Here is an 18,442-nt window from a genome sequence, read left to right as displayed (position 1 = left end):
GCGTGTCTCGTCACTGTAAACCGTCATATCTTGTGCGGAATGCCTCTTTGGTCTCACTCTCTTTTCTATGAAGCGAAGGGGCTAGCTCTACCATTCCACCCTCTAGGTCTTCGTGCAACGTCAATCAGAGTCTTCGTCACTGTAGTCGTCACCCTCGCTGTCATCGTCATCGTCGTCGTCGTCCTCTTCATCCTCGCCGTCTTCAAGCTCCTCGTCCTCGTCGTCGCCCTTCAGACCATAATCATCGTGGAAGTAAGCAAGCTGCTGCACATCCGTCTTGTAGCCCATTTCCTTGAACGCCTTTTCGATGTTCTGTACGACTATTAGCTAATCACCTTTTCAAGAGGTACACGTGGATTCACCTCTTGCAGAATCGGAGCACACGTCACGACAACGTTGTTCTTGCCCGGCTCAAATAGCGGCATGATAAGCTCCTTTAGAACCGTCTTGATCTGGTCATTGGTCACATCACGAACGTCTCGCATGATCTTCTTATGCCAGTCGAGCGGCAGACTGCGAACAACACCGAGCATGAAGTTCTGCGCCGCCGCTGACGCCATCGTCGATTGCTCATCGGCGAACTGGACAACGACCTGGCTGATGGCACCCTCCTTTAGGTGGCGGTCAATCTCGACCTCGCCCTCGGCAATTTTGCGAATCGTCTCACGCGACGCCGCAAAGGCCTTGCTGACGTCTGGCGAGCGGTACACCTTGTACTGGAGCGTGCCGGTGTCGAGCTCACGACCAAAGTAGGAACCGTAGGCCAGACCCTGACCGCGGACGGAGTTCCACAGTGGACCTTCGGTTGTCTCAAGGTAGCCAATCGCCACCATGATGGCGGGTAATCGTGGATCTTCAAAGGATGTGATGCCCTTGGCTGTGCTGATGCCGTAGGAGCTATCAGCTGTGGTCATGGGGACGATGACGGCACCAACAGCACCGGGCCTCTGGCCTTCATCAGTGAGGAGGGTGTGTGGCTTGATAATGGGGATCAGCTCATCTGACCCCTTGAGATTGTTGCTAAGTATGTCCCAGGCGGCGACGGGCTCGGGCAGGCGCGCCACGTCGGCCGTGACAAGAATGCGCACGTTGTTCGAGGTGAAGAGCGAATTGCGCAGCTGCTCAAACCACGACAAAACCTTTTCGGGATCGGAAACGATCAGCTTCTTGAGGCGACGCAAGTAGATGGCCCTAACTAGTGCCCGCTTTGCAACAGAGTACGACTCTTTCTTCATGTGAATGGACATGTCGACCTCCGCCGCCATCGATCTACCATCGCGCTTCAGCTCAGGAATGTCAGCCAGGTGTTTCTGAACGCCCGCCTTAAGGCGCTGGATATCAAAGACACTGTCAAACATCATTGTTCGAATCCAGTTGATGGCGGTGGAATACTTCGAGGGCTCGATCTGGAACTGGATCATGACGCCGTCGGGATCACCGTAGTCTCTCGTAGAACGGAGGCCGTAGCTGATGGTGTCCTGCTCCAACTCCATGACGACCTGCTCGAAATCGACCTTCTGTCCATCGCGCATGATCGGGGTGTTGAAGAAGTTGTCGTTGAAGATGGGTAGCAGAGGCTTCAGCTCGATCGGCACCTGCGACGTACCAAGGTAGACAGTCAGGTGCACAAAGTTGGTCGGCACGCTCTCGAACTGTATGAAAAGGGGGTCTTGTCCCTGCTTGGAGCCGTCGATAATCTTTTGCGCCGCGTTGTTGCAAAGACCGAGAGCCTTGGCTTTTCCGGACCGCGCCGTGTCGGACTCGATGAAGTGGATTGATTCGGTGCCAGGAACGGGCCATTGGTCGATCACCGATGCGGGAATTGGTTCGTCGTTCTTGGCCTTGGCGCTATCGAGGCGCTTCTTGAGGTCGGCAAGGCCTTGAGAGCCGAGTTCCTCCTTTCTCTTCGCCAGCCTCGCTTCCTCATCTTCCTTCTGCTTCTTAGCAAGCTTCTGGGACGGCTTGCCGAGGATGGAAACGTGAGGGGCGTCCGAAAGCCACTTGCGGAGAAAGTCTCTCCATTGAGCATCCGTCCACTTCTCGAGCTTCTCATACTCTGATAGAGACTCCAAGTCCCTGAGAGTGGAGCCATCCCGCTTGCCAAACAGATAGTCCGTGATGATGTTGTTGGAGTAGAAACCCTCTGACTCTTCGGCCTGAAACTTGACTTGCAGACGTTCACGGTGGATGCAGGAGGTCAGGTACTCCATGTCTAACGGCTTCGAAGCGACCTCCTTCAGTAGGTCGATTAGCCTCTTCTCAACAAACTCTAGCTTCTCCGTCTCGACACCGGTTGGCTGGAACCAAATGACCGAGTTAGGCCTCGCGTCCCACCAGTAGGAGACCGAGCTGGCGAGCTCTTCCTTTTCCACGATGACGTTTTCGAGTATCGAGACAGACGAGCCGCAGAGATACGTTAGCAGCACGTTGAGCGCAGACGTCTCGATGATGTCGGTGCAGCTAGGCCCGAAGAAGGCCACGGTGATCTCGCCGACGGACTCGTCCTCCTCGGGGAATTCGGCGGTCGTGATGATGGTTTCGCTGAGCGCAGGAGGCTGTGCTGAGTCGATCCATGGTCTGCACCTCACGTCAGCTTCACTACCATTTCGTAAGCCAAGCAGCTACCCACCTCTTGAAAGGAGAGTCCAGAGGTGGAAGGTCATCCTTGATGCTCTCCTCAAACTCGTCGAGAATTTGAAGCAGATTGTCGTGGTCTGCCTCCCCGATGATGACCACGGCAAGGTTGCGGGGCTGGTACATGTCCCTGTGAAATTGTCGAATCCGGTCGGGTGTCAGGATACGTAACGCCTCGGTCATGCCACCTGTCTCGTAGCGGAAACCCACGTTTTCAGGGTACAGTAGGCGACGAGCTCGAAGGTCCATGATCTCGGCGCTCTTGAACTGAACGGCCTGCATCTCCGAGTACACCACTCCGGCATCGTTGCCCTCGCCGTCAATGTGGTGGACCTCAGTCACGCACGCTTCATCGGTGAGAACCGGCAAGATGACGTGTTCGAGATACACGGGAAGAATCTGAGAGAAACCCTCCCATCCCGCGCTTTCAAGCGTGTAGGCTGTGTGGTCCACCGCCGTCCAGGCATTCGTGCCAGAGTAGGCTCGAGAGGCCAGCTTGTCGAGGAGTCCTTTGTAACGATAGTTCTTGGAGCCCATGAAGACCAGATGCTCGAGGGTGTGAGGGGCGCCAGAGTCATCAAAGATCTCGGTTGCGAGGGTGAAATAGCCGTTGGTCTTGGGGCCCTTGCGATCGGCCACGATGACCTGCATGCCGCTCCGCTCGGAAACATACTGGCTGATTTGACACGGGGCGTAGTCCGTCTTGAAGCTCTGTACCTTGCGAAACCGCGGCTGCGACGTGCGGTTCTCTCCGGGCGACATACTGTCCAACTCAGTGTGTAGACTGCAGAAGGTTCTGCGTGAAAATCAGTTTGGTACGGTGCTTGGCTGCATGGTATAAATGCAACGAGGAAATATAGAAAACCAGAAGAAGGGCATAGTCAGAGGGTTTATAAGCAGCCACATCAAGAACTCCGGGAGCTCAGGGAGCCACCGTAAACAGCTGGACCTTTGTACGAGTCTCGTGATAACGGGATGCTACATCTCTTATCCAGAGTTGGAGGGGTCATCAGTGCCAAGCAATAGAAAGGGGCGGCGAGAGCAAGAGGGTTGGTAGATGAAGACAATCATAAAGCCGTCGTCCACAGTTTGGGGCAATTGCCGGTAAGATAACCAGAGTTCTGAAACGATACATACCCTGTACCGCCGGATAAGTCCTCTCCATAGTACTGGAGAGCACATCCGCTCAGTAGTGCGGCTGCAACGGTGAGCGCCACTTGGCTAGCTCTTAGGCTGAGCATGTCTCTATACCAGACAGAACTCCGTAGTGTCTAATCCGAGCTGGCGAGTTGTCGTGTTGCAGGCTCGTAGCCAGAGTAAAGTGATAGATGCGCCATCATGACGAGACATACGGCAGGCAGCGAGAGAGGACACGTGAACCAATCAGGAAATTTGTGTGGATGGTTGGGGGCAGAGCAGTGAGACGGATGAAAAGGAGGCACAGCAGCTTACCGCACAGAATGGCAGTCTTCCAGCCTGATGACCAGAGACAAAGAAGACCAATAAGCCAGCCGACTCGTGATAGGATAATAGGTAGCGGCTACCTAACCGCCTGTAAAAGGATCCTGGCTCAGAGATGGAGGAGGGGTAGCGACGACAAACACAAACAGTCTGTCTGCTGGTGCTTCTGGCGATTCCTGAGAACTAGACTGAAATCGGGAAATATTTGCGCGGCGCTTGTGAATTGCCGCAACTATTGAGTCGTCGCGGGGCACAATCAATAACAAGGTAGGTGTCGCTGGACTAGACGATGATCGCATTTGTCCATCTGCCCCTCCATCATCCAGGGCAAGGGACTGGTGGGGTTTGTCCTTATTTTCTGCTCTTCGCAAAGCCATTGACGGAACAACGACCACCGATTGGTCGGCTGCCGCGCTCGGGATGGTGAAGCGCTAGCCGCCCGGGATAAGCTCGGTCGGAAAGGGAGGATACGTACCGTCGACAGCATCGACTGTGACGTGGGTTGTGCTTTGTGACAGCTATGCAATCGGTGTCATAATTGCCTGCAGTTTGTCACCCAGTTTAATGTGGCATTACCACGACGAGGCAAGCTCCTCCATAGCTGTCGCTCACCACAAACACTGTGAAATTTTGGGAGAATTTCAATACCCTACGTCAGTCAGCCACTGCGAAGTAGCAGTAAGTGCCACCCAGCCGCCGCATCCCGATCCCGACCACGATCCTACCGGCCACGATACCGAGAGCTTCGCAAAGCTATACGTAGCTGCAAAACACACGTTGGACACTGGAAAATGGCTGCCGATACAGATCCGCATGGCTCTACGCGACTTGGAAAGGCCTTAATATCATTCGCGCTCGACGGTCACTTCCCCGACGAGCAAGCGTCTTCGCTGTCGCTGTCTTCTTCCGACTTGTCACCTGCGATCGAGGCATTGGACAGGGTGAAAAGGGATTTGGAGGTATGCGAGATTTAATCATGGGCCACAACCTCTTGGTATTGACGCATACATAGTCCGAAGTTCACAAGATCAACGAGGAAACCAAAGGGGACGTCAGCTCCTGGGTAAACAACGCGAAGACGCTACAAGAAGACATCCTGCGATCCAAAAGGCTGGCCGACGATATTGTCCGACAATCAGAGGCCCCGCTGGTTTCGGGAAAAGCCATACAAGATGCCGAAGAACATGCTCGGTTTCTCGAGAAGGAGGTGATTTATACGCAACAGCTTCACGACGTGCTACGAGGCATACATCATGCGAATGAACTTCTGGGCGAGGTTGAGCAGGCAATGAAAGAGCGGCGGATCATTGACTCGCTTCGGTGGTTGGAGAGTATGACCAATCTATGCCTATACATATGACGGAAGAGCTGACATTCGCAGAATCGTGGGCAGAGCTTGACGCAGTTCCCGTCAACAAGAAGGCTTGTCGAGTCATGAGGCTGCTTGATATGCGAGCATTCGAGCTCAAGTCGCACGTTCACGATGTTTTTGACCACGTATGGGCGTCACTCGTTCACACAGACCTAGAAGTTGGGTCTCTTGCTATCTACGACAGACTAGATGGTACTCTCCATATCCCTTTCTATCAGCTTTTCGGGCGACTGATAGGTCGTAGGCGAGCAAATGACCCTTTCAGAAGCAATCATTGGCCTCCAAGCCTACAAAGAAGTCGAAGATCGAATGTCGCGACTTTGGCATGATGTCGACAAGGCCATTGTATCTCCGAGAATGGATGTCAAAGCTTCATCACTGCCTTCCATCCGAGCTAATGAGGCAAGTCTTAAGCACCATATACTGTTATCGCCGCTAACATAAGACAGAATGTTGTCGAGCTTCATGGAGAGGCCGGAAGGTCCATTGATGAGCTCTTGACAGACCTCCACAAACTGGTCGGTTTCCTAGCCAAGAGATTGACGCCTGAGCTCCTGATGTTCTTCAGCCCCATCATGATGAGCGACATGGTACCAAGGCTCATTCACGTGTGGTTGGATGCAGCAGTGCCATCAACGCTGAAAGATCTCAACCAGTTTCAGGCTGCCATTCAATCTGCTCGGGGCTTCTGCGAAGTTCTTGAGGCCAACGGCTTCACAGGGTTTACGGAACTCAAGGAATGGGTCGGTAGTGCTCCGTCAATATGGCTTGCCAAGTGCAGAGAGACGGCGCTCGACTCTGTCAGAGTCAAGATGTCAAATGGTCGGTTCCCTTTTCGTTGTTTTTTGTTTTGTGAGGAGAGGGGTGTGGATTTTCTTGACTTCTTTTTTACGTTGTTTCAATGCCAATTATCAATGCCAGGCTAATATTCTCTAGGCCTTGGGGCGCCGAAACAAGTGGAGAAGGTCGAAAAGCAGATGGTGTCGCGTTCCGAAGGCAAGGAGTTGACTGCCAACGGCGTAGCTGGTACTGCAACAGATGATGACTGGGGCGCTGCATGGGGAGTCGACGATGATGTAGAGCAGCCGGCCGAGGCAACTGACAACGCCCAAACCACTCAGGAGGAGGACGATGGCGCTGACGCCTGGGGTTGGGACGATGAAGATCAGGCCACGGGAGATAGAGAAGAAACCACAAAGCCGGAGCCTCAACCAGCAGACGACGAGGACGACACTGTTGATGCTTGGGGGTGGGGAGACGAGACGACAGAACCGCAGCTCGAGCCCAAGTCTCAATCGACAGAGACTCAGACCAAGAAGCACAAAACAGCGCCGGCTGAGCCAGATGAGAGCAGAGAGATGGTTCTCAGAGAAATATACCATATATCGTCCATGCCAGAGCCAGTGCTAGAGCTCATTCTAGCCATTCTGGAGGATGGCGCGGCCCTGACACAGCCAGAGTATGTCGTGGCCCGTTACTAGACGAAGCGTAGCTAACGATTAACAGATACGAGAGCAGCCCCGTGGCAGCCGCGGCCCCGGGTCTCTTCAGTCTGCCGACGTTCGCGCTGGCCATGTTCCGAGCAGTATCGCCACACTATTACTCGCTCGACATTGGTGGGAATATGTAAGTGGTCTCCTGAAAATCCATACTCAAACTGACGAAAGTAGGTTTCTCTACAATGACGCCATGTATTTGTCTGAAAAGCTGGCCGACTTGGCGTTAACATGGAAGGCCCGGGAGGACCTGACGACCCGCGCTCAGAACATGTTGCGCATAGATAACGACATCAAGAGCCTGCAGAATTTCGCAACACGTGCATACACCAACGAACTCGGGATACAAAAGACGGTCCTTCGAGACCTTCTAGGCGGTGAGCAATGGGCTGGCCTGGGCTGAAAATTGCAGTACTAACGCCGATGCACAGGTGATCAGAGTCTTATGCAACAGGAGGAACTGGACAGCTGCGTGGACTCGGCAATGGCACGGGTCCGATCTCTGGCTGTGACCTGGGAATCGATTCTGGCGCGTTCGGTATGGTGCCAGGCAGTGGGGTCGCTTGTCGATGGCATCTCGTCCAAAATCATCAGTGATGTAATGGATGCGTCGTCCATCGGCCAGGACAATGCGTACAGGATTGCGCAGCTCATTGCAAAGATCACTGAGCTAGACGACCTCTTCCTGCCGTCGAGATTGACAGGCCAGGGTCAGCAGCACGAGGCAGACGAGATTCCGACGACGGCGCAGTACGCAGCTTCATGGCTCAGGCTCAAGTACCTGAGCGAGGTCCTTCAATCCAATCTTAACGAGGTCAGGTACCTTTGGAACGACAGCGAGCTCAGCCTATACTTTTCGGTTGACGAGGTGGTCGATCTCATCGAGGCTAGTTTCGATGCTAACCCGCGAATGAGGGAGACCATCAAGTCGATTCGGGAGAACCCAAGCCCCCTGCACGACTAAGGGGGGCCGATTGATCCAGGAGCACGAGAAAGACGACAGAGGGTGGCCTGAAGGGCAGGGAATTTGGATGAGAGAAGAAAGAGGCATTTGGCGTTGCTGGCGCATTGCAAAACCTCGTGAACTGGCTGCATCCAAGTTGTGTCCTTCGATATCGATCAACCATTGTACCCCCCAAAACTGGTCGCACCCTTCTAGTCTAAGTTCACACCTGCCCCTGAGATGGAGCACACCCCTCCCCTGTTCGCTTCCACGTCTTCTCCACAAGCACACACCCCTACCTTCCACCTGTTTCTCTCCACATTCTCCAACGCGACACGCTGAGCCCTGTCAGTCTCGGCACCTTCCACCCCAAATCTCCACCTTACCCCAACTCGTTGAGGAGCGTTTCTTCTGCCTCGGTACGCAGTAGGGTTTTTGATTCGTCTCTTTTATGTTTAATTCCCTCTTTCGAGGTGTTGAAGCAACAGTGACTGCATCAGTCAGCCGATCTCACACAAACAAAACATAACCTTCAAACCCCCTCCCCCTTTTCCTTTTCATATTCCTCTAAGGATGCAGTACTTGAGGCATTTGACCGGCGTGTAAGTAAAGGAATATCACCTGGGGCCTCTTATGTCATCAATCAAGCGCAGTCATCTGCTTAGCCCCGAACTCTACGAACAAGTTTTCCCCCTCCCACACTACTAGGAGACTTTCCCTCCCAGCCGATGGGAAGGACGCCGAGAAAACCCCGACGTGGCACATGGCGGAAGGTTCCTTGCATCCTTCACCATTTCACTTTTGTCCGGCGAGCTACATTACGTGACAAGGCGCTACTTCAGTTAACTAAATGTTACAACAGTCCGAACCGTACCGCAAGCCTCGCTGATCTTCGCTGCCCGTCAACATCCCTATCCTGTCAAGCGCCCAACTCAGAGTATCTCTGGGTAGCTCGTCGTGTGTGTGTGTCCGAATGAACGAGTGGCATCCAGGACCTTTCTCTCCGACAATTCATCGAATCACCTGGCCGTAGAGATACTCCACGATACTTCCACCTGCCTTGAAGCGCTGCCTTGGTCATGTTCAATCCCTTTCTCCAAACTCGAAGCACGTCCACATCACATCCTCCGCCCCCGCCCCGCGTCCATCTTCCCAATCCGTCCGTGTAATCATTTCATCCAGTCATGCCAAGTAGTGTCATGTGCGTTTGACTGCCCCTTGCTGCTCGTGTCCTCCCCAGGCATGTGCAACCCGGGCGTGAGTCTTCTTCTCCCCGGAACCTCCTCCAGGTGGCATGGCACCGGCCGGAGGTATCTTGGCGGGGTAGAAAAGTCGAAGCATCTTTTAAGGGGGGAGGTTGTCGTTCCATTGACCAATCGCCATGCGCGCAGAGAACACCGGTCTAGCTCGCTTTCTCAGTCTCTGTCCGCGGCTGATTCATGTCATCCCTCAGGATTCCGGGAAAGCATACAGGTGTACGTTCGCCGACGGTCCGAACATTCGCCTTCGCCCCCTCTTTCGCCGTCCTGCAGCTTGGTAGAGTGGATGGGGAATTCGAATGTCCATGGCACCGTATGGGTGACATGCCCGCAGGTTCCTGCTATGTGGAAACCCAGACCAACTTCATCACACGCCCGTCCCCCGGGCTGGGCCGCTCCAGCGCGGAAATTGCCAATGTTGCACCATTTCTACGCGATTTCCACCTCATTCCATGCCCAGAAGTGACCGCGTTCCGACCCCAGAGACCAAGGTATGTCGGTGTTTACGGCGCCCGTGGGGAAACGGGGACGTTTGTCTGACACCCTGTACTGCAAAGCATGAAAAACCTGCACCACTATCTCAGGAGCATCGAATAACTGACTGACTCTCTCCGACAAAGGGGGCAGGAGAGCACGGAGCACGGAGCACGGAGCACACACCCACCCACACACATACTCCATCCATCCATCCATCCACCACCATTCCGACTCGGCCGTGACCGTCCACCCACCGGACTTGGGCTACGTGGTTTCTTGTCCATGTTTTTTTCTATATCGTTGCAACGACATCACATGGACAGCACCTCAAACTTTAATCTCCCCTAACGCACACACACACACACACACACACACACACACACACACACACAGTATACAATGAGAAACTAATGTAAACTGTCTGGTCTCGAACGAGCTACTTTGTCTGGCCTGTCCATGTCTTTTGCATACGCCCCGAACGCGTATTCGCAAGCGGCCCTTAGAGTACATGCCTCAATCGGTCCAGTTCGCTTCGCCGCCACCATGGTCTCTCACTTCAGGACTGATCCTCCCCTCACGGAAACTCAAACACGCTCACACACGCACGCGCTCCCCCTCCCCCCATTCAGCCAAACCTCGACGACAACACTTTCCCAATTTCCCTTCCATGCTAAGCCATACCTCCAAGTTCAAAACAATGTTGATTCAGGTCAACACCCCTAAGGGAGGGGACCAGATCACAACCCCGAGCACGACCGACTCAGAAAGTAATTCCCTTCCTTCCCAACATAAAAAAAAAAAAAAAACAAAAAAAAAAACAAAAAAAAAACAAAAAAAAAAGAGCATTCCATCATGACCCATGAACAGACAAACAAGAATACACAAAACGGCCCGTCAGGATCCTCCTTCTTATCGCTGAAAATGCGGCGCATGCCACACTGTAGTCCAGGCTCGGCGAACTCCCGACTGCCGTGAAACAGACTGCCGTCCCATCACATCTCCTCACGTCACCTCACATCAGCGTCTGCCTACCGATGGATTACAAAGCAGATGTATTGTGGTTCCCATCATTTCAGAGTTGGAAGCTCATATGTTATGAAACTTATGGTTTTTGTTTCGCGCCAGTTGAGTAGCGTAGAACCGCGGGTGGCGTCAAATTTCTCTCTTCATCTCATTCCCAAGTTTCGTGGGAGAAAAGCAACATTGTCTCATTAACTTGAAAACGTCAATTCGCTTCCATCAAAAGAAAGCAACCAGGGACACCGGTGCAGGATCCAATCCTCTAGGTTCGTCTGTCTGGCCACACCCCTAAACATTTAAAAAACCACCGCCCGGTCCATCCATTCCAGACAATTATGCTTCATGTCAATGCTTAATCCTTCTATGCTAATCCCAGCATGCGGACCGTCCAGGACCTCCCTCCGTTATCCTCACTCCTTGTTAATCCCGCTCACCAACCAAGTCCTGTCCTTACTCAACCCCCCCGTGAGATGCATTCCAGGTCTCGCCATATCACATCGACGCAAGTGTTTCCCGTTGTGTATTGTAAAAGTCGAGTTATGAGAAACAAAAAAAAAAAAACTTTTTTTCCTATGGTCTTTTCTCGACTCTTGCTATCATCATGTCGGATTGATCCCAATTCTATAATGTTCCTGTCCATTCCTGACATGTGGTATATGCTGTCCGTTCCCTTCCAAAGTCGGCTCCCGGCCTTCAGGCTCTCGGGGTGACTGTATGCCTGTGAATTCGCCCGCCTTCCCAATGATAAGCCCCTAGAGATACAAAAGAAAAGAGAAAGAGAGAGAGAAAAAGCAACCCTGGTGGTATCCCTAAAAACCACGCATCCTTCAAGGAAAGCGGGTGAAACGAAAGAAAATAGTCGTAGACTACTCCAGGAAGTTCTCGTCCATGCCAATAGTACGCCGCAGTCGAATGCCAAAGGGGGTATTGATAGTTGATAGCACTAGATCCAAGAAATGGCGCACTGAGAATTCTGTCTTTTGGGTTCGGCCGTGTCGTGTCGCCCTAGGGATGCAGTGCAGGGCCCGGGCATTTGTCGTTAAATCTCTGTCGATACTGATACAAAACTTGGGAATAAAATGAAACAAATTTATGCCAAGAAGCGAAGGGTTCCGAAGACTAGCCTTCGTAACCCGATTTGTCCATGCTGGACTTCGGGCTAATATTGTTGGAGCGCGTGCCGAATGTGTTGAAGACGCGTCCGACTCCACGGGGCTTGGCAGCGCTGATTGTATCCGACTCATCGGAATGCTTGATCAAGACGGTCTGAACGGAGTCGATGTTGATGCGACAGAAGAGGGTCGAGAAGAGGTATTGCTCGCCGTTGTGATCGAAAAGGGGGAGGGTGCGATAGCCGCGCTTGAGGCCGTTGAGCTTGGCGGTATGCGTAGCAACGGGTGGGCGGTCGTTGTAGCTCTCGCCGTTGTGGGAAAGCTTGACCGACCAGCGAACGAAGATGAGCTCGGGGAACTTGGTGGTCACCTTGAAGGTGAATTTGCCATCGAAAATCGGGTTGAAGCCGTTTTCGGGGATTACGCGGGTCCGGAATTTGAGGGGCGAATCTGTGGAGGGTGCCTCGGTGGGGTCCACGTCCCGCTTATCCCTCTTGTCACTGGAGTGAAATACCTCAACCTCGACGTAGGGGTCGACCGTCTTGTTGTTGGGCATGCCGTTGGGTCGCATCAACTGCTGGGCCGAGATGACGTCGATGCTAAAGGTGACCTCCTGGCGTTCCCTGAAACCTGACCATTCCTGGGGCATCACCTTGATCTCGCGGAGTTCGCTGGGCTTAAGAACATATCCTGACCGGTCAGAGCCGCTCTCGTACATGGCTTGGTTGAGCTGCATGCCGAGATCGAACGTCTGCCAGTTAAGAGCGGCCATCTGTACACCCTTGCGCCAGTATGTGACGGGGTTGAAGTTGTTTGAGGTGATCCGAGTGCGATCGGGGTAAACACGCATGAGGTACCGCATGTTGTGGCGTTCGATGGCCCTCCGCTCTTCTTTGGACTTGCTGTTCCTCGTAAAGCTCGACTCCATGAATGAAAAGATGTGGTTGTAAGCCTTGGCGTCAGGGGCGTCGAACCCGCCAAATTTGAGCCCGGCGCAATACACACCCAAGTCTCCCAGAACTTTGACCGTCTTGTTTGAAGAGCGTCGGGGGGGACCCGCTCGCCTGCGCTGTCGTTGTCGCTCGTGCTGCTGCTCAGGGCGTCCTGCACCTCGCCCTCGGTGATGGTGTTGACGCGGCTCTTGCTCACGAGTCTGCGTGATGAGAGGCTGGGACTCAGAATGGGGCTCTGTGGCAGTGACTGAGAGGGTATGATGCTGTTGTCGAGCTGGACGGGCTTTGGATACGGCGAGGTCAGGCTGTTGCCTCGGCGGCGACCGGTCGTCTCCGCTGGCTTGGGCTCTGGGGCGGGCTGGGGGCGCTTGACCTTGATAAGGACCCGTTCCTTCAGCTGCTCAGGGGTGGGGAGCCTGTCGGATGAGTCGAGCGGCTCGGTGACGAGACGGGCGCCAAAAGTCTCCTTGATGATGCGAGCCATCTCGCCCTGCTGCTGGGGGTTGCAGTGAACCTCGAGCGAGATCCAAAGGGGGTACTTGGTCTTGACGAAGGCGTATTTGTTTATTGTCGTCATGGTCTCTTGGAAGCTGATGGAGGTGGTGAGAGTCCGGCCATGGTTGACGGTGGGCTGGCCATCAGGACCGTCCCAGCAGTCAACCTCGACACAGCGACAACCACGAGCGAGCGCTGAGATGTAGCCCTCAACGCTGGAGAGACCAGCGACCTGCCGGCCCATCAAGTACGTGTTATGGGAGCTGGAAATAAAGTACTCGTTCAACGGCCGGTCAAGGGTATACTCCTTGGGCTCCTTATGCACAGGCAGGTTGTAAGTCGAGGTCAGGAATGCCGCAAAAGCCGCGTCGCCCATCTTCAGACCGTCGAACTGGGCCGCGTCCGCATCTCTAGATTTGAACTTGCGGGCGAACTTGGTGTAGAGGGCCTCCCAAGCGGCCAAATCGGCATCGACGTTCTCCCCTTGGACATCGCGCAAGAAGTCCAGAAACTCCTTGATGGTGAGGCCCGTCTCTGGGTTCGCTGCAATCCGGTGGTAGATCTGGCGGATGTCGTCACGCCGTTTCATGTAACCGACAAACGTCTGGAATTCGTAGAAGTTCAGACGACCGGTGTTGGTAACATCGGCCGCATGGAATTTGGCGCGCAACTGGCTGGGAGACGCATGGATGTGAAGATTCCGGCAGACACGTTGTACACCTTCAAAGTCGATGTCGCCGTCGTCGAGAGAGAGCGGCTTCTCACCACCCTGCTTGGTCATCTCATTAAGCCAGTAGTCGCGAATTGCCCTGTCGTTAAACGCCATCAAGGACGCCATCAGGTCTTGTCGGTGTTTGGAAATGGCCTCGAGAGTTGTGACCCAGTTGTAGAAGGTGCTGGAGTCGTCGGCCACGAGGTGCATCATCTTGGTCTTGGACTTGTCGGGCACCGAGTACATGATGGAAAACCACCGAGACTCTTCGGTCTCGGGTACGCCGTAGTCGATGCGGTACTGTCGGATATCGGAGCCCGTCCTGATCTCCTTGATGTCATCGATGTATAGACACTTGTGGGGTCTACTCTTGTCCCACGAGATCTTGGCAGCGTCCGGCTCAAGGACCAGAATGAAGCGCTTTTTCCCATTCTTCTTCGAGACCTTCCTGATCCAGGTGCCCTTAAGCAGCTGAAAGGGTATGACGGGACCGGCGGTTGTGTTGGAAGGGGAGGTGGAGCCGGCGACGGAAGCCGTCGTGCTATTCGAGGACGATTCTCGGAGAGCCCCGTCAAGACCGCCAATCAACGACGGGAGATCATCTGTCTCATCGACGAATTCGTCGTCCGAGTCGCTATAGGCGGCAAAGTCAGGCGGGGCCGTGGTGTTGCTATCACTCCTCCTGCGGAGAATACCGGGGCCCACGCTACCATCACGACTGTTCGGGGCAGCGGATGATGTCCTGCGGCGGTTCTTCCAGGCCTTTGTCTTATTGGACAAACGCCTCATGAGGTTGCCGCTTTTGCTCACGGCCTCGGACATGGCGTTGGGACTGCCCACAAGGGTCTGGCCTAGCGAGTTGTTACTCGTTTTCCGTGAGATGACTGGCTCTGGCAGCTGGAAGGAGCCTGTCGGGAACTGTTCGTCGATGAGCCCACGTCCCCGGTGCTCGGGGGACGCCTGGACCGAGCTGTTGGTCGTCATTATGACGGCCTCGGGAGACATGATGGGGGAGCCCTGCTGTGAGCTCGAGGCTACCGAGGAGGCGCTGATGGCTGAAGCTGGTATGGTAGGCTGTTGTTGTTGTTGTTGGTGTTGTGAGTTGGAGGGAAGGTTGGTCTGGACATGGCTCGGGCGTGTGCGCCTGATATGAGCGGTCTGGGGGGTCATGGTAGGAGTGAAAAGGGGCGAGGGTGTTTGTATGTTTTGAGTCGAAGTAGGGGACATGATAGTCATGAGGGCAGCCTTCAATACAGGCGAGTTGGAGAGGTCCCAGGCGAAATCCAAGGTGGATGATCTGGCAGTTTATAGAGAAAGCGTAGCTGTTGGAGACGGCATCCTTGGAGAGGTGGTTGTGTGGAACGGCCCGTAGAGGGATAGATAATGCGGGGAATGCGTGGGAGAGGTCGATCCTGAGATACCGAGGTGGGTGTTCCACACGCACGGCGCTATCTGGCAGGCAAGGGTTCCTCCAAGAGGGCAGCAGCAGGCGTGGGGAGACTGATGATCTCTTCCTGCGTGTGTTGCTGCGCGGCGCGATGCGATGCGGCGTACCAGAGAACCTGATAGACCACGCAGGTGGTTCGTACCGGGTACACTGCAGGCGTGGCAGCGCAGGGCGGACGGGGAGTGTCGAATTGGGCCAATCGAGGGCGCAGGCGTCCGTGGTTTTGTCCTTCGAGTTCCTGCCTCTGGCCTTTGGGGGTTGGATTTGGCGGGCCCAGGCAGCTGTTGTGATGGCTCGCGGCGTGAGGGCGAGAGTGATGTGGCAGGTGGTATGCAGGTCGCTGATTCGGGTTTATTTCCAAGTTGGGGGAAACGGAACGAACAGCATTAACAGGCCGGAACGCAATGCTTCCGCAGCAGATGCTCGGTTGTTCTTCTGTGTCCTTGGCTTCCTTGCCGGCTGGTTAAAGTAGCAGTTCCAGGTCGCGCAGGCTCGTGCCCGGCAGAAGATCGAACGTGGATCGGGTGGGAGGTGATTCGGCGCAACGAGACCTTGGAGATGCTCGGAAGGGTGCGCAAGACGCAAAGTAGCAGTCAGATGACTCAATGAGCAAGTTTCTTGGATCTGGACCCGAGAATGTTGAACGGAATGTGAAGATTGACTTGGTGGTTTTGTTTTCGAGCGTGTGTGCCAAAGGGAAAGAGGTTGTGGTCAGCTGTTATGTAGTTGAAGAGGTAAAAGTCCAGTCGCCGGTGATGGTGGTGGTGGTACTCGTAGTAGGTGGGCAAATACGGTGCGTGTGAGACTGGCTGTGCTAGCAGACGGATGAAAGGTACGTGGTGGCAGTCAAGTCTTATGTGGGCGGGAGTGGCAGCTGGGGCCCGGGAAATTATGAGTAGACGGGGCGGGAAGGAGGCATAGCCAAGAGCTTTATTTTGGAGTAAGGGCAAAGACCAGCACAAAAAAATGTCAGGGTCAGGAGAGAGAGGGTGGAAACGAAGGTAAACGAGCAAGAGTACGGGTCCCAGAGAGGTGTGCTGGGTGTATCCGTAAGGTGTAAGGCAGAGCAGAGGATCAGGGGGGCGTACGCGGTAGAATGACGGCCAGGGCTGATCAGAGAGCGAGGGTGGGTGGTGGGCAGAGACAGTCTTGGTAGAGGAGTGAGTTGGGTTGGTGTGCTTGCAGGGAAGGTGTGGAGGTAAAACGGGAGCGAGCCAAGATGGGCGCCCCAGATGGATGGGTAAGAAGGAGCGAGGTAGGTAGCGTAGTACAGAAAACACACATGGCGTGGGAAGGTACCATTCAGTCGCGCCATGTACACTACGGTGAGGTAAGGGGGTACAGAACGTACACCGAGGGGGGGGGGGGGGGAGAAAAAGGGGAACGGAAAGGAACAGAGAGGCCAAGTGTGCGCGCCAAACTCTGGGTGGGCAAGGGCAAGGTACTGGGGAGGGGGGGGTCACTGGGTTTACGGATACACCAGGATGGGGTTGGAAGCCCAAAGGTTCGCGGGTAATGAGGGAGGACCGGACGAGGAATGCGAAAGAAAGATACGCGCACTCACGGGCCACAGGGGACATTCTGACGAGATACCCCGCCAGGCACCTACCTATACTAGGTAGACTATCTACTCGTACATCCTACACTTCAAATACACTGATACCTTTCCCAGCTTACAGTACCTAGCTGCAACTTGCAGGGGAGAAGCTGCCACGGCAGAAAAGCAGGAGGAGCGCCGAGGGGAGCCGCTGAGGAGACACGAAAATAAAAAGCGGACACCAAGGACGAAGGCAAAATTGGGCAGAGGAATAGGAGGATGACAGGACGTGCGCTAGGAGAGGGCGCTAAGCTCTCCAGAGCAAGATAAAAGTAAGTAGGTAGGTACGTGCTGTGTACTTAGCTCGCAAGGCTTGTCCCATGTCAGTCCGCCGTCGCTAGCTAGCAGTCAGTCAGGTCCCCTCACCTCACTCACCTTGACCTCTTGATTTGTTGGTCTTCTGTGTCTGTCCGTGTCGCTCTGGTGTTTTCCTCCGTTTTCCATTCATTCATTCAAAACAGACGGATCCACGAAGCGGAGACGCTGGGCTGATACGGCTATTACTGGGCTGAAAATGGGGAGGGGCAATTGAGGTTACAGTCACACACAGTCCTCTCTCTCTCTCTCTTTCTCTCTGTCTCTCTCTTCCTCTCCCCCTAGACCGTTATAGCGTGCAGGGTTGAGATGGAGACGCTGGGCTACGACGGCGACTGCGACTGCAACTTTGAATGGGACGTCAAAATGCAAAATGCCTTTAGGAGGCGCATGTACGAACATGGAGCCTGGGCTTGCTGGGCGGCCCTGGCCCTGGGACGACCTGGGGGAGAGAAGAACCGACAGGGGGAGCAGGGAAGGAAACGGCACGAATTTTGTACACAAGGGTTGCACCTGCGCCGCGCGCTGCAGGGCGGACAGACGAGAAAGGTCGACACCGGTGATGCTGATGCGCAGAAGACAGAAGACGGGGAACTGGGCAGAAACAAGCTGGGGGGAGGAGGGGACGGAATGTGGAAGGAGGGTGTGTCGTCATTGGAGCAGAAAGGGGGTGTGTCGTTAAAACAGTTGACGAAAGGACAGGGGGTTCCAGAAGACTGAGTGGGAGGGTACGTACTGAGCTACAGAACCACGTAAGGTAGGTAGGTGGTGGACAGCACGGGTGGGAAGGAGCTTGGTCCTTGGGCTTGAGGGGGTAAAAGAGTAGAAAAAGAGGCAAGGTGGACAAGAAGGAAATAAAAATAAAACAATAACACCACAGAAAATAAAGCAAACCCCTTTGTAAAAAACTTCAAGGCCCATGACAGGGAAGGTATTCGTTCTTCTGGCTTTAGTACTTGGGTAAACCACCTCCCTAGGTTAGGTGGTTTACCTGCTTGTAGGATGAGTACGTACCTTTTTGCTTGCACCGCCAAACAGGCTCCGAAAGGAAGGGACTCTCCCAAGGGAGACCTGAAGTCGAAGTCAAAAAGAACAATTCTATTCCTAGGAACGCCCCCCCTCCAAAAAAAAAAAAAATGTCGGCCGAGA

General features: G+C 54.2%; 5 protein-coding genes across 5 annotated transcripts; 2 read left to right on the top strand and 3 right to left on the bottom strand.

Annotated features, from left to right (window-relative positions):
• Window positions 1–120: 120 nt before the first annotated feature.
• On the bottom strand, window positions 121–3,396 carry LY79DRAFT_665123 (peptidase M16 inactive domain-containing protein; the record flags this gene model as incomplete). Its single annotated transcript, XM_060563014.1, has 3 exons — window positions 121–312; window positions 363–2,577; window positions 2,630–3,396. The coding sequence occupies 3 exons, from the start codon at window positions 3,394–3,396 to the stop codon at window positions 121–123; spliced, it is 3,174 nt and encodes a 1,057-aa protein (XP_060420039.1).
• A 1,490-nt stretch (window positions 3,397–4,886) lies between these two features.
• LY79DRAFT_586174 (uncharacterized protein) lies at window positions 4,887–7,927 on the top strand (the record flags this gene model as incomplete). Its single annotated transcript, XM_060560593.1, has 9 exons — window positions 4,887–5,054; window positions 5,108–5,426; window positions 5,477–5,659; window positions 5,712–5,869; window positions 5,917–6,289; window positions 6,404–6,926; window positions 6,974–7,093; window positions 7,138–7,340; window positions 7,395–7,927. 9 exons carry the CDS (start codon window positions 4,887–4,889, stop codon window positions 7,925–7,927), a joined length of 2,580 nt encoding a protein of 859 aa, XP_060420038.1.
• Window positions 7,928–9,114: 1,187 nt separating this feature from the next.
• On the top strand, window positions 9,115–10,070 carry LY79DRAFT_141390 (uncharacterized protein). The gene is made up of 2 exons (XM_060550956.1): window positions 9,115–9,656; window positions 9,786–10,070. The coding sequence occupies exons 1-2, from the start codon at window positions 9,346–9,348 to the stop codon at window positions 9,988–9,990; spliced, it is 516 nt and encodes a 171-aa protein (XP_060420037.1). The 5' UTR covers window positions 9,115–9,345; the 3' UTR covers window positions 9,991–10,070.
• A 1,711-nt stretch (window positions 10,071–11,781) lies between these two features.
• On the bottom strand, window positions 11,782–15,104 carry LY79DRAFT_665121 (phosphatidylinositol-specific phospholipase C; the record flags this gene model as incomplete). Its single annotated transcript, XM_060563013.1, has 2 exons — window positions 11,782–12,726; window positions 12,780–15,104. The coding sequence occupies 2 exons, from the start codon at window positions 15,102–15,104 to the stop codon at window positions 11,782–11,784; spliced, it is 3,270 nt and encodes a 1,089-aa protein (XP_060420036.1).
• A 278-nt stretch (window positions 15,105–15,382) lies between these two features.
• Window positions 15,383–16,961, bottom strand: LY79DRAFT_575145 (uncharacterized protein; the record flags this gene model as incomplete). Its single annotated transcript, XM_060559677.1, has 2 exons — window positions 15,383–15,840; window positions 16,946–16,961. 2 exons carry the CDS (start codon window positions 16,959–16,961, stop codon window positions 15,383–15,385), a joined length of 474 nt encoding a protein of 157 aa, XP_060420035.1.
• Between the last annotated feature and the right edge of the window lie 1,481 nt (window positions 16,962–18,442).

This window comes from Colletotrichum navitas (assembly GCF_030913465.1).
Source record: "Colletotrichum navitas strain CBS 125086 chromosome Unknown LY79scaffold_2, whole genome shotgun sequence".
Classification (NCBI taxonomy): Eukaryota; Fungi; Ascomycota; class Sordariomycetes; order Glomerellales; family Glomerellaceae; genus Colletotrichum; species Colletotrichum navitas.
The sequence above is the reverse complement of the archived record's forward strand: the minus strand, read 5'-3'. Positions and strand labels throughout refer to the sequence as shown.